The 12241-nt window shown below is 17.0% G+C and overlaps 2 protein-coding genes, 1 long non-coding RNA gene and 1 other non-coding gene across 4 annotated transcripts; 1 reads left to right on the plus strand and 3 right to left on the minus strand.

Annotated features, from left to right (window-relative positions):
- The first annotated feature begins 6 nt into the window (after positions 1-6).
- On the plus strand, positions 7-783 carry LOC108004273 (uncharacterized). Its single transcript, XR_009833479.1, has 2 exons — positions 7-163; positions 227-783. It is a non-coding gene; the product is annotated as an uncharacterized LOC108004273 (transcript).
- Positions 776-2652, minus strand: LOC108004269 (uncharacterized). Its single transcript, XR_001767210.3, has 3 exons — positions 1784-2652; positions 1054-1149; positions 776-978 (listed from the first exon to the last, which is right to left on the minus strand). It is a non-coding gene; the product is annotated as an uncharacterized LOC108004269 (long non-coding RNA).
- A 234-nt stretch (positions 2653-2886) lies between these two features.
- On the minus strand, positions 2887-9579 carry LOC108004247 (uncharacterized). The gene is made up of 11 exons (XM_062087473.1): positions 9470-9579; positions 8363-8595; positions 6874-8286; positions 6445-6803; positions 5975-6328; positions 5601-5871; positions 4750-5165; positions 4456-4680; positions 3703-4178; positions 3525-3636; positions 2887-3163 (listed from the first exon to the last, which is right to left on the minus strand). Exons 2-11 carry the CDS (start codon positions 8376-8378, stop codon positions 3008-3010), a joined length of 3798 nt encoding a protein of 1265 aa, XP_061943457.1. The 5' UTR covers positions 8379-8595; positions 9470-9579; the 3' UTR covers positions 2887-3007.
- Positions 8969-12236, minus strand: LOC108004254 (major facilitator superfamily domain-containing protein 12). Its single transcript, XM_062087474.1, has 9 exons — positions 12073-12236; positions 11295-11621; positions 11021-11228; positions 10743-10951; positions 10299-10658; positions 10078-10228; positions 9879-9997; positions 9378-9806; positions 8969-9265 (listed from the first exon to the last, which is right to left on the minus strand). Exons 2-8 carry the CDS (start codon positions 11596-11598, stop codon positions 9700-9702), a joined length of 1458 nt encoding a protein of 485 aa, XP_061943458.1. The 5' UTR covers positions 11599-11621; positions 12073-12236; the 3' UTR covers positions 8969-9265; positions 9378-9699.
- Positions 12237-12241: the final 5 nt, after the last annotated feature.

Consider the following 12241-nt stretch of genomic DNA (forward strand, 5'->3'; position numbering starts at 1 on the left):
TAGATCTAAAAATTACTGAAGTTAACATCTTTCAATGAAAATACTGCCATGCAATCTTTTTTCACTATTATATCATAATCATAATTTAAACATTATATATTGTATAACGAGAAGAAGAAATAATTAATTTTACATTATTATATTCATAAAAATTATTGAAATAGTAAGTACTTATTTTTTTGAATAATTACAAACATTTCGTGTATTATATAATAATTATTTACAGTCTCAAGTATAATATTGATTATTAAGATATTACAAAATGAAATTAGGAAAAAGACATTTCGAAATCGCTACAAAATGGTAAATATTTAATTTATTCTTCAATAATTTTATATTAGTTAATATATCAATTAAAATTTATTTCTAAAATTTTAAATATCTATGATTTGTTAGATTAAATTAAATAGTTAATTATATAATTTATATATGTATATATATATATATATATATATATTTGTTAATTTTATTGTACTGTATTAAATTTGTTTTTATAAATCATATATTATATAGATCATATATTTTGTAAATCATAATAAATATGATTTTTTATGAATTAGGATTCCATCTTTAATGGTCTATACAGGAGCTGCTAGTTTGACAGTGGTTTATTTCACAGATTGGAAAGTAATAGCTCGATATATACCCTTTTATGGAAGCAAATTCAAGGATTAATATTATTTTAATATATTCTTTAATAAAATACATTGGCAAATAATCATAGAAATTAAAGTCAATTTAATAATAATAATGATAATAATAATAAAGTATAATATATAATTATTGAATGTATTATTTATTAAATATATACATTACAATATAACTATTATTACAAATATAAACTTTTTACGATACATTTAATTATATTTTATTTTTGATAGTTTTACTTCTTTTTTTCTAAGTTTTTCATATAATATATTTGCTTCTTTTTCAGCTTCTTTTCTTCCAAAAAAATTAATATATTGTTTGAAATAAAATCTGAATAATAAAACAATATTAATTATTATGTATGTTTTTATATTAGTTAATAATAAATAACAAAATTATACTTACTTATAACTACCTATACAACCTAGAATACCAGCTATTATAAAACTTATTTTGGTCGTAGGATGCATAAAAAATTTATTTTTGATCATGATATATATCCTTTAAAATAAAAAATAGTTTTAATTATTATACTAATAATAAAATATTTTTTTTTATATTTTTCAATAGTATTTGATGAATTTTTTTTTTTTTCATTCTTAAAATTTAATAATTTAGATGTGGATACTTGATGAATGAATAAATTCCAAAAATATAAGTTTTAATATTAAGAAATTTTTTATTAAAAGTTATTATTATATTATATTTAAATATTAATTTATCATTTAAATAGAATTAATAAAATTAAAATAATTTTTAAGTATAAGTCAAACATAAATCAAACTTAATTTCAACAAATATAAATTTGATTAATAATTAATATTTCATTTAGAATAAATACGGAAAGCTAAAAACTTATGGATTATTAGGATATATAGTCTTATTAGAGCATGTATGTTAATTTGTGTTTTAACACAAAAAGAAATTAAATTTAAAATTATGTTAATGACATGTGATATTTTATTAATTTATTTTAATAAAATAGAAATATAAAATATAAATCTAAATTAAATCTTATATATGTCATTAACATATTGTCATAACACATTCATAAAACAAAAAAAATATAGCTTAATTATTTAATATTATTTTTTAATATTATTTCATTTGTTTTTTTATAATATAAAAAACTTACTTTATTTAAGTCTGTATTAGAGAAATTTTTTTCAGCAAATTCTTTTAATGGCTGATTCCATATATAATAACCAGTGATAGCACCAAGTATTGCAACTATATAACCTTCACGGCGAGGTATACGAGAAAATGCCATTATAAATATAATAATTATAATATATTCTTATAATAATATTTTACGTAAATATAAAATTTTAATTCACATAGAATTCACAATTTTAATTATTTATAATGAAAATACAATTATGAAATATTAAGTTTACTTTCTAATAAAAATTATAAATATAACTATTAAATTTGTACTATAAAATCGAGAAAATTTGTATTTCAAATATACGATAATCGTTAATTGTTCGATGTTAGAATTGCAATTTAAGATGCACAAGCTAGATATAACATAGATATATATAGATAGAACGTATAGAATAATATAATAACATCATATATGTATTATAAGTTATTGTTTATGAAAATGTACGATAATTTTGATATTTCAGCATTGTTATATACTATAATATTTATACGTGTAACATTTCAAAATCACAATTTGAATATTATAAAGCTATATGTTCGAAATGTTTAAATCTGATCTTAAAAATGCATTTTCATGTTTTGTGTTTATAACACATCTAAATATGACTTAAGATTTATAAAAGAAAATGAAAAAGTTTCAATATGGATATCTAAAAAACTTGATATCATTGATATAATATAATGATATTAAATCACATGAAAATGTTTGAGACAAAAAATAATATAAAAATATATAAATGTATTAATAAATTAACAAATGTAGAAATCATTTTTGTTATGTATTCAACTTTTTTTTAATAGTTAACAAGACTATATAAAATAAATACAAAAATTTATCAATTGCATAACTTGAATTTTAAAAAATTTTATATTTATATATGAATACATAATATAATAATATATATAAATATAATTATATAAATAATTATATAATATATATAAATACAAATATAATAATATATATAAATTACGAAAAATAAAAGTTTTCTAAATATTAGTATTAAGAACTTCATTCGACGATATTTTTAAAAGAATATTTTTTCCAAAAAAAAAAATTATGTAAAAACTATATTTTTATTAATAATTAATAATTTTTATTATTTATTATTATTAAATTATACAATAATGTAAAATACAATAATACAGTAATTATAAAAATTTATAAAAATTATTACATAAAATTATTAATTATTTAAATTTTACCAACAAATTTATAAAATTTATTATATGTATCTAATTGAGTTTTAAAAATTTCTTGCATTGAAATAGATAATGTTCGAGATAATAATGCAATTCCATGTTGATCGCATATACTAATTAATTGATATATACAATTTTGTAAAGAAATCTAAAATGAAATATTGAAATAATATATATTAATTATGATGTTTATTTAATTATAATAAGTTATATATGTAATTATATATTTATTCCAGAAAAAAAATATTTTTTAATGCCCACTTAAGCATTTATAATTCAAGATTTTTATATGAATATTAATTATTTTATACAAAGTTTTAAATATTCAAGGTAAAAAAATTTAAAAATCAAATAGAGGAAAAAAAATAACAAATATATATTGATACTAATAATTAAATATAAAGAATATACATTAATATTATATCAAAAATAAAAAAAATTTTGAATGCTTATGTAGGCAAATGTAAGATATTATGTTTCTAAATAAAATATGCTTTAAAAATATTTACCTTAACAAAACTTGCTATTGAATTTTCTGAAAATAATTTTAATAAATCTGCTACTAGGTAAGGACTTATTCGAATCATATCTTTCTTTAATTTTGTTAAAGAATTTGTAAATCTGTATATAAAATATAATAATTTAAAATATATACATATATGTTTAAGTAAAAAATATTTTACTTACTTTTCAATATCTAATGCAAGACATTTGAATATATGTTCATCAGATTTATTAATAATATCTTTGGATTTATATGTAAAAATATTTAATATTTGTCTATATAATATCAATAATAAAGGTATTCTATCTCTAATTAGATTTATTCTTACTTTTAGCAATACATTGCATAATGCTAATATATCATTACAGATTAATATTGTATTTTCTTCTAATGATTTTAAACTAAAAATTATACTCATATCAATAACATATCCAGGAAGATATAAATGTTTAGTAACAAGAATATTTTGAATTAATTTCAATAAACTTGACAAAAATTTTTCTGGTATATTTGTAGTTTGTATTGTTTGAAATAAATTATTTATAGCTATTAAACGTAATTTATTGCGATCATTAGACATATCTATTTTTAAGATAGTATTCCATATAATACAAATATTTTCCAAATTTTTTTCTTGTGTATTCAAAAGAGTTTTTACCTGTAATAAATTAAATTAGTTATTAATAAATTTCAATAAATTAAATATTTTGTTGATAATGAAATTAGATTATTAAACAAATATATAATATATAATAGTTTATATAAATTAAAAAATTATATACATGCAATTTTTTGTGACATAATTCATAAATTTTTTTATTAATTTAATATATATTTATTGTATAATATATGCTAAATATATAATATATAATATGTAATATATAATATAATATATGTATAATATTATATATAATATAAAATATTATTAAACATACCAATTGATTATGTAATTCTTCAATAAATTCAGAAAATTCTTTTGGTTCACTTAATTCTAACAATGGTAAAAGCACATCTACAAACGGATATTTAAATAAAGTGTACCATATTATTTTTATAATCTGATTTGTAATTTGAAATATTTTTTTATTACGTAATATAATAATCATAAGTTGTAAACCATTTTGCAATAATTCATTTGAAATTTTATTATTTTTATCATTCTGTAATTAAAAACTCCGTTATATATTATATAATTTTTAATAAAATTTTAGTAATTAAATTATATTTACCACAAATATATCTTGAATCATTGATTCTGCTATATTTTTTAATTTTTCATCAATATTATCATTTTTAATATTAATTTTTAATATTAGACATAATGTTTTTATATGATCCAAATTTTTTGTTTCAAAATATATAGTTTCTATTATAATTTTAATTAATTTCTGTTCTGCTTTTTTAATTATTATTTTTTGATTATTATTTAATTTTGGCTTAATACTTTCCATAGATTCTAATAAAAAAAACATATTTTTATTGGAATTAATTGAAGATTTTATATATTTTTTCACATTTTTATATGAACAATTTCTAAGAAATAATTCCAATGGCTTTTTAAATATTCTATTTTGTGACAGGAATGGTAATAATAAAGATGGTTCTATATATTGAAATATATCAATGCTAGATCTTTCCAAGAGATCTAAAAATGAAAAAAATTTTATATATTAATAATCTTTGATTAAATATCTATGTAATCTGTGTATCCATAGAATACTTTTGATTTTAGAGACCAAAATAAACACAAATGTTGGTATGAAAAAATATTGTCTGTTGAAATTCATTTATTAAATTATAAGAAATTAAATTTTGCAAAAGCAAAATAAATATATAAAAAAATAATGATAGAAATAGAAATAGTTCTAGATGATAGCTCATTTCATAATGCAAATATTAATTATTAATTAAAATATTAATTAATATATTAAATTAATATATTAAATAATTATATAAATAAAAATAAACTTTAATATTTTTATATATATTTAAGTTTTATATTTGTTTTGATCTCTAAAATAAATTTTCCAAAGATGTTTCATGAATATATTAATATTCTGCATACAAACATAAAAAATACCTGAAAACATTGTATTGCATAAAAGAATTATTTCATTATTTTCGTTACATTCCATTCGAAGACTAAATAAAAACATAAAAATGATCAATTTTAAATTAGTACTCAGAAACATTATTGGTAAATGAAGTAATACTTCTAAATATACTTGAATTTTACATAAAAGTATATTTTCTATTTGTACCCATTTATTTATTAGCAATTCCTTCTTTATAGATATTAATATATTATTTATTTTTTCACATTCGATAATTTCAGCTTCAAGTAGATATTCCTAAACAGATAAATAAACATTATTTAATTTTATATATATTTTAATAATTTTATATATATTTAAATATTGATAAAATATTTATATATAAATTTATTATACATACTGCATTAAAACATTTACTAATAGATTTTGTTGTACTTTCTGTTATTAAATATCCAATTTGTGTAAAAACACAAGTTAATATAAATATTATTAATCTTTTATTTTCTTGTAAATTATTTTTATGTAATATTTTTACCCATTTATTAAAATTATCCACATTAGAAGTCATGTCTGCTAATAATAAATGTACCACTTTTAACAGTTGTTCATTATTTAAAAAGGGTATTATTTCTGTATCAAATTTTAATATGAAGTGCCAACAATATTCTAAACCACCTATTAAATCATTAAGCATCACAAAAGATTTATTCAATATATTTTGAGACATTTTAATATGTTGTAAAATAAGCATATTCTGAAATCAAAATATATATAAATATAATTTCTATATGATTTTAATATAAACTGAAAAAAAAACTAAATTTTTATAAATTATTTTCATAAAAAAATAAAAAAATTTTAATAACATACCATATTATTCTTACATTTCTCATTTCCAAATTCTTTAACTTTTTTTATCAATTGTTGCCACTGATGTTCTGATATTGATAATACTAAATTTTCTGAACTAGTATTTGGTATATAATAATTTAACATTCTTTGTGTTTCATTCCATGAATATATTGCAGTTAATAGTATTATAATTTTTTCATCATAATTTAATCGTAATATTTCAATCATCAATAGTGATAACACATTTTTTAGATCATTGAAAGCAATTAAAAATTTTTGATATGAAGTAAATGTTCTATTATATTCAAAAATACATATACCATTTAAAAATGTAATAAATAATTCAACTATTGCTCGAAATAATAAAATATTTTCACCTATAATAAAATATTAAAATATATAAAAATTAATAATAATTTTATTATTATTTATAATTATTATTCTTACCATTCTTATTATTAGATTGAAGCATTTGCAAAAAATCTATTTTTAAATGATATGTCAATGTTTTTAATATATTTATACTTTGTGAATTTGTTATATTATTTATTGCTTTTATTAAATTTTGTTTGAATTCATTTGGAAAAAACATATCATTTTCCATAATTGATACATGATTTGAATTATCTTTTAAAACTATTAATATTGCTGAAATTAATTTTTCTTCCTGTTTTAGATGTATAGAAGCATCCAAAATGGAAATCATTAAATGTTTATATTTTAATCTTGATTCTTCTACAAATATTTTTCTAAATATATTTTGAATTCTCTTCTCAATTAAAAGAGGATTAAAATAACAAAATTGCATCAAGAGATCATAATCTGTATTATTCATATTTTTGCTTTCTAAAATATCATCAATTATATTTTGACAATAACTAAACAATGTGACATCATTTACTTTATTATTAAAATTAAATGTTATATCATTTAAACATTTTAAAAGAGTACTTAAAATCTTTTTTCTATATATTCCAGAGCATTCAATTAATTTTCTTAATATTATATCTAATATAATAGTATTTGATTTGAATGTACTAATTGCAACACGAAAGAAAAAATTAAATATCATTAAATTGCTCTGCAAATCTTTTATTTTTGCATTTTGCATCAAAAGAGATATATTTTTCATTATATTTTCATCTATTAGAAATTCTTCATTTTGAATATATTTTCTTTCAAATACAAGTTGTTGAATACATTTATGTGTTATTGCACCTAATCTATTACTATTATCAGTACAAGTATGATCAATTATAACACACAAAGGATATAAAATATCGTTTATAAATATAACTTTCAAAATATCTTTCTTAGTAAAAGCAGATTTATAAATTTGTATTAAATTTTCTATAACATTAATTATTGTATTATATGCTGTTAATATTAGTTCATTACTTTTGTTAATTAATGAAATTTTTATTCCATCTATCGACGGTTTTTTAATATTAAAAGTATTTTTAAAAATGTTGTTTACACATTCTAATAAAGACTTTATTAAAAGTCCTAAATCTTCTGGTTTACTAATAAAATATTGTTGAATCCCATTATTAGAAATTAATAAACTACAGCATTCAAAAATATCTTTATATATGTATTTTATATCTTTCTGAAATGTTTCAATTATTGTTTTTATTAACATTTTTATTATATTTGTCTTAATATTCAAATATTTAGTTTTCAAACAATTTTTTAATGAATTCCAAATTTTCTGATCCATAGGATGTGTATTACAAAGCCATCGTAGAATATGGTCATTTTTATGTATTATTGGTATGTCAATAGCACAAAACGCATTTTCTGCTAATTTTAAACGTTTGGATAAAGGTTCTTCATTTGTGTTTAAACGTTTTAATAATTCTATTAAGTAAAAAAATATATTTATTTATAATAGCAAATATTTAAAGGTTATATTTTCATTCACGTGTTAACTTACCTACTGATAAAGACATTTTAAATATTTTTATATCTCACAATAATGTATTCAATTTTCAATATATTATAATAATTTTTTAATAAGATATTTTAGTACATTATTTATACAATTAAAATATAAATGTTGTAATTTTATTTTTATTAGCAGAATTTACTATTTTCTTTTTTTGCATAATATTACTCTCCATTTCAATTGCACATTTCGTGTTATTATAAACACAGGTTCCAGTATATCTATGAAATAGCGTCAATAAACTAAATTTCTATTTACTTCCTTCTTCTAATTTATAAAATGTACTTTATCAAGAGTTTATAAAAAAAAAAAATGTTTTAATTTTATTTTTTTAGAAATATTTATTTGAAAATATTGAAAATGAATCTATATGCAAATATTTCAAAGTAAAAAAAAATATCGAGAAAATTTGGAAAACAGAATTTCTCAAAAGGAAAAGAAAAAGAAAAGAAAATAAAAAATATAAAATTAATATATTAGTAAAATATAAAAGAAATATTAAAATAATATATATAATATTTATAATAATATGTATTTAGAATAAAAAGAATTTAAAATTAGGTTTCATTTAAATACAAAATACAATAGATAATATTTGTTTAAAAAATATATTTGTATTGTGTTAATTTAATTTTTATTAACATTCTGTTTATTAATTTATTATATATTTAATTCAATATAACAATGAAAAAGATATTTTAGATGCATAAATATACAAGGTAAGAAGTATTGTCATTGTGGTTATTAAATAAAGATTTTTTTATTTTATTTTCAGATATATCAGTATATTATTTTTATTTAATTTTTATTTAATAAAAAATAATTTCATTTCTTGAAATTATTATAATTATATATATAATTTTTGTGCTGATAGAAATATTTTTAGAAATTCTAAAATATATATAACTATAATATATAATATAATATATAATATATAACTATAATATATAATATAATATATAATATATAACTATAATATATAATATAATATATAATATATAACTATAATATATATATATATATATATATATAAAATTTCTTTTTATTTTGCTATCTTTTTTACTTTTAAATCAATCATAATTGAATGTTTCTTACCTGAAATTGATGTAATTAATTTAAATATTTCATGATTCTGTAATATATATTTATCAAATTAAATAAAAAAATATAATTTTTTTTTACATATATAATATCACATTTATAATATATTATTATTTTATTATTGTCAAATTATTATTAACATAAAAAAATTTTCCATTATTTTAAATATTCATTATTATGAGATTGCATTCTTATTTTTTATATTATGTAATATATTCTTGTTTCTATGTAATGTGTTCTTGTAATAAGTTATCAGATTCATTCTCAATTGTTGCTGATGTAACAAATATATTATGTTCTGTAGATTGTTCAGAATGTAATGTATTATATGCTGCAACAATTTATATTTGTATTGTAATATTATTATAGTTAATTTTATTAATATTTTATAATAAATATTTACTTGTGTTGTGATGAAATGATTTTATGCATAATATCATCAACATGCCAAATATTGCAGAAGTACCACAAACATAAACTAAAACATCTCTGTAGTAATTTTTACAATCAATCCAACAGTTTCTAAGAAAATAAAAAAAGTATTAGCTTTGTTTTGTTTCTTTTTTAAATGATAATTTAAATCTTATTAATTTTATACTAACAAATATTGAATAAGCATAACTGCTAAACCATTACAAAATTTATCTGTAAAACTCATAATACCATATACAAATGCACCATTATCTATATTTTGACCTATAAAATCTGCAGTAATACCCAAACTAGTCACTAACATAACAGAACCAGCAGATCCTACAATAAAAGAAGTTATTTATTCTCTTAAATTTAATTTAAAGAATTTTAAAAAATTATATAATTGTACCTAATATTAAAAATACTAGATAGATTTGATATCTTATGTATGTTAAATCATTACCAAATTGTATCCAAATACAAGCACATACACCTAATACAACACCAAAACAATATGAAATTTTTCTACCTAGTTTTGTATTCAATCTTTCTATAATTAAAGACATTACAAAACTACTTAAATACATTATTAAAGGAATTATTGCTAAAGATGTAGCTGGCATATTTAATGATGTATGTAAATACAAAGGTACATAAATTTGTGATAAGTTTATAAACAAACGGGTAGGCATATATATACAAGCTACTTGATATAATTGAATATCTTTTAATATTAATGATATTGTTCTTGAATTTCTATTCACTAAACCTAAAATAAATATAATAAAATAGATTAGATAGATTAAATAAGATTTTAAGTAAATATAATATATAAATATAAAATTATTTTTACCATTAGAATTATTAAGATTCTCTTTAACAAAAATATGAAATAAAAAGGAAGTTATAGTTCCTATTCCAATTCCAATAAATACAACTTCTTGAAATTTTTTTGTATCGTCAGGACCAATTTGAGAATTAGAATCTTTAGTATTTGTTATATGTAATATTGCCCATGTAATACAATAAACAAAAACATTTGAAAGAACTGTGAAACTATATCTAAATAAAATATTCAGAATTATAATTCATTCATGTAATAAACAAGTTCTTTTAATAATTAAAAGATACCTAATTGCAATGAGTTCTGTTCTTTCATATTCAATACATGTAAGTTCAGGAACTAATGATAAATGAGATATTTGTACTGCTGCCCAACCAAATTGAAAAATTATTACAAATGCTGCATAATAAATCAATTGAGCCCATTCATGAGCTGTTTCACATCCAATACAATGAGAAAATATAAAAGGAAATGCAAATAATATACATAAAGTACCTAAAAATTATATATTAAATTATATATAATAAATATATATATTTTTATTTAATAAAATATATGTACCTATTAAATGCCATGTTTTTCTTTTTCCATATTTACATAACCAAAAGTCATTATTTTTATCAGAATAAAAACCAACAAAAGAAGTAGCTAAAGCATCTGCTATTTGACCAATAAATAAGATTACTCCAGCTAATGTTGAGTTAAATCCTAATACCAAATGAAAAAAAACTAATAAATATGTAAACCACATAGAAGCACAAATATCATTTAATACATGTCCTGTTCCATATAACAACTTTAAAGAAAAAGGAAGATATTGTATTATTTCACTATAATCTTCAGTTATAATTTGTTCATTTTCCATTGTAATTAATAAAATACAATATTCTGTAATAAAAAATATAATTACATATATTTTAAAAAATACATTTTAATATTTCATACAATAATAATTACATAATTAATAATATATTCAAATATATATATAATTACTATTATAATATTATAAATTATTATATATATAATATTTAAAATTTATTAAAACATTATATATAAAATAAAAGAGTATACTTTTATTATTTAATATAATATTTAATATAATAGAATATATTTTTAATTTTTATGATGGAAAATACATTTTTTTATTGTTTATTAATATAATTATAAAAGTTATAAATTATAAAGTATTTTAGTAAACTAAACAATTTAAGTATATATATTCAATAATTAATTTGAATTTTTTATACAATAGTCACTAATCAAAAAATATTTATTATATAGATACATAACCTATTATTATCTATGATTTATTATATATACTATGATTTTATATACGTACATTATGTGATTTTTACCTCTTTCTAAATAACAGTATAGTAATATATTTTAAAATTATATATATAACAGTTTAAAATCTAAGTTTTTTATTTTAATATCATTAAATTTGATTACAATATAAATTTAAGTATCCGAAAATAATTTTTTTATGTATACATATACATACATAT

This window comes from Apis cerana, linkage group LG1 (assembly GCF_029169275.1).
Source record: "Apis cerana isolate GH-2021 linkage group LG1, AcerK_1.0, whole genome shotgun sequence".
Lineage (NCBI taxonomy): Eukaryota > Metazoa > Arthropoda > Insecta > Hymenoptera > Apidae > Apis > Apis cerana.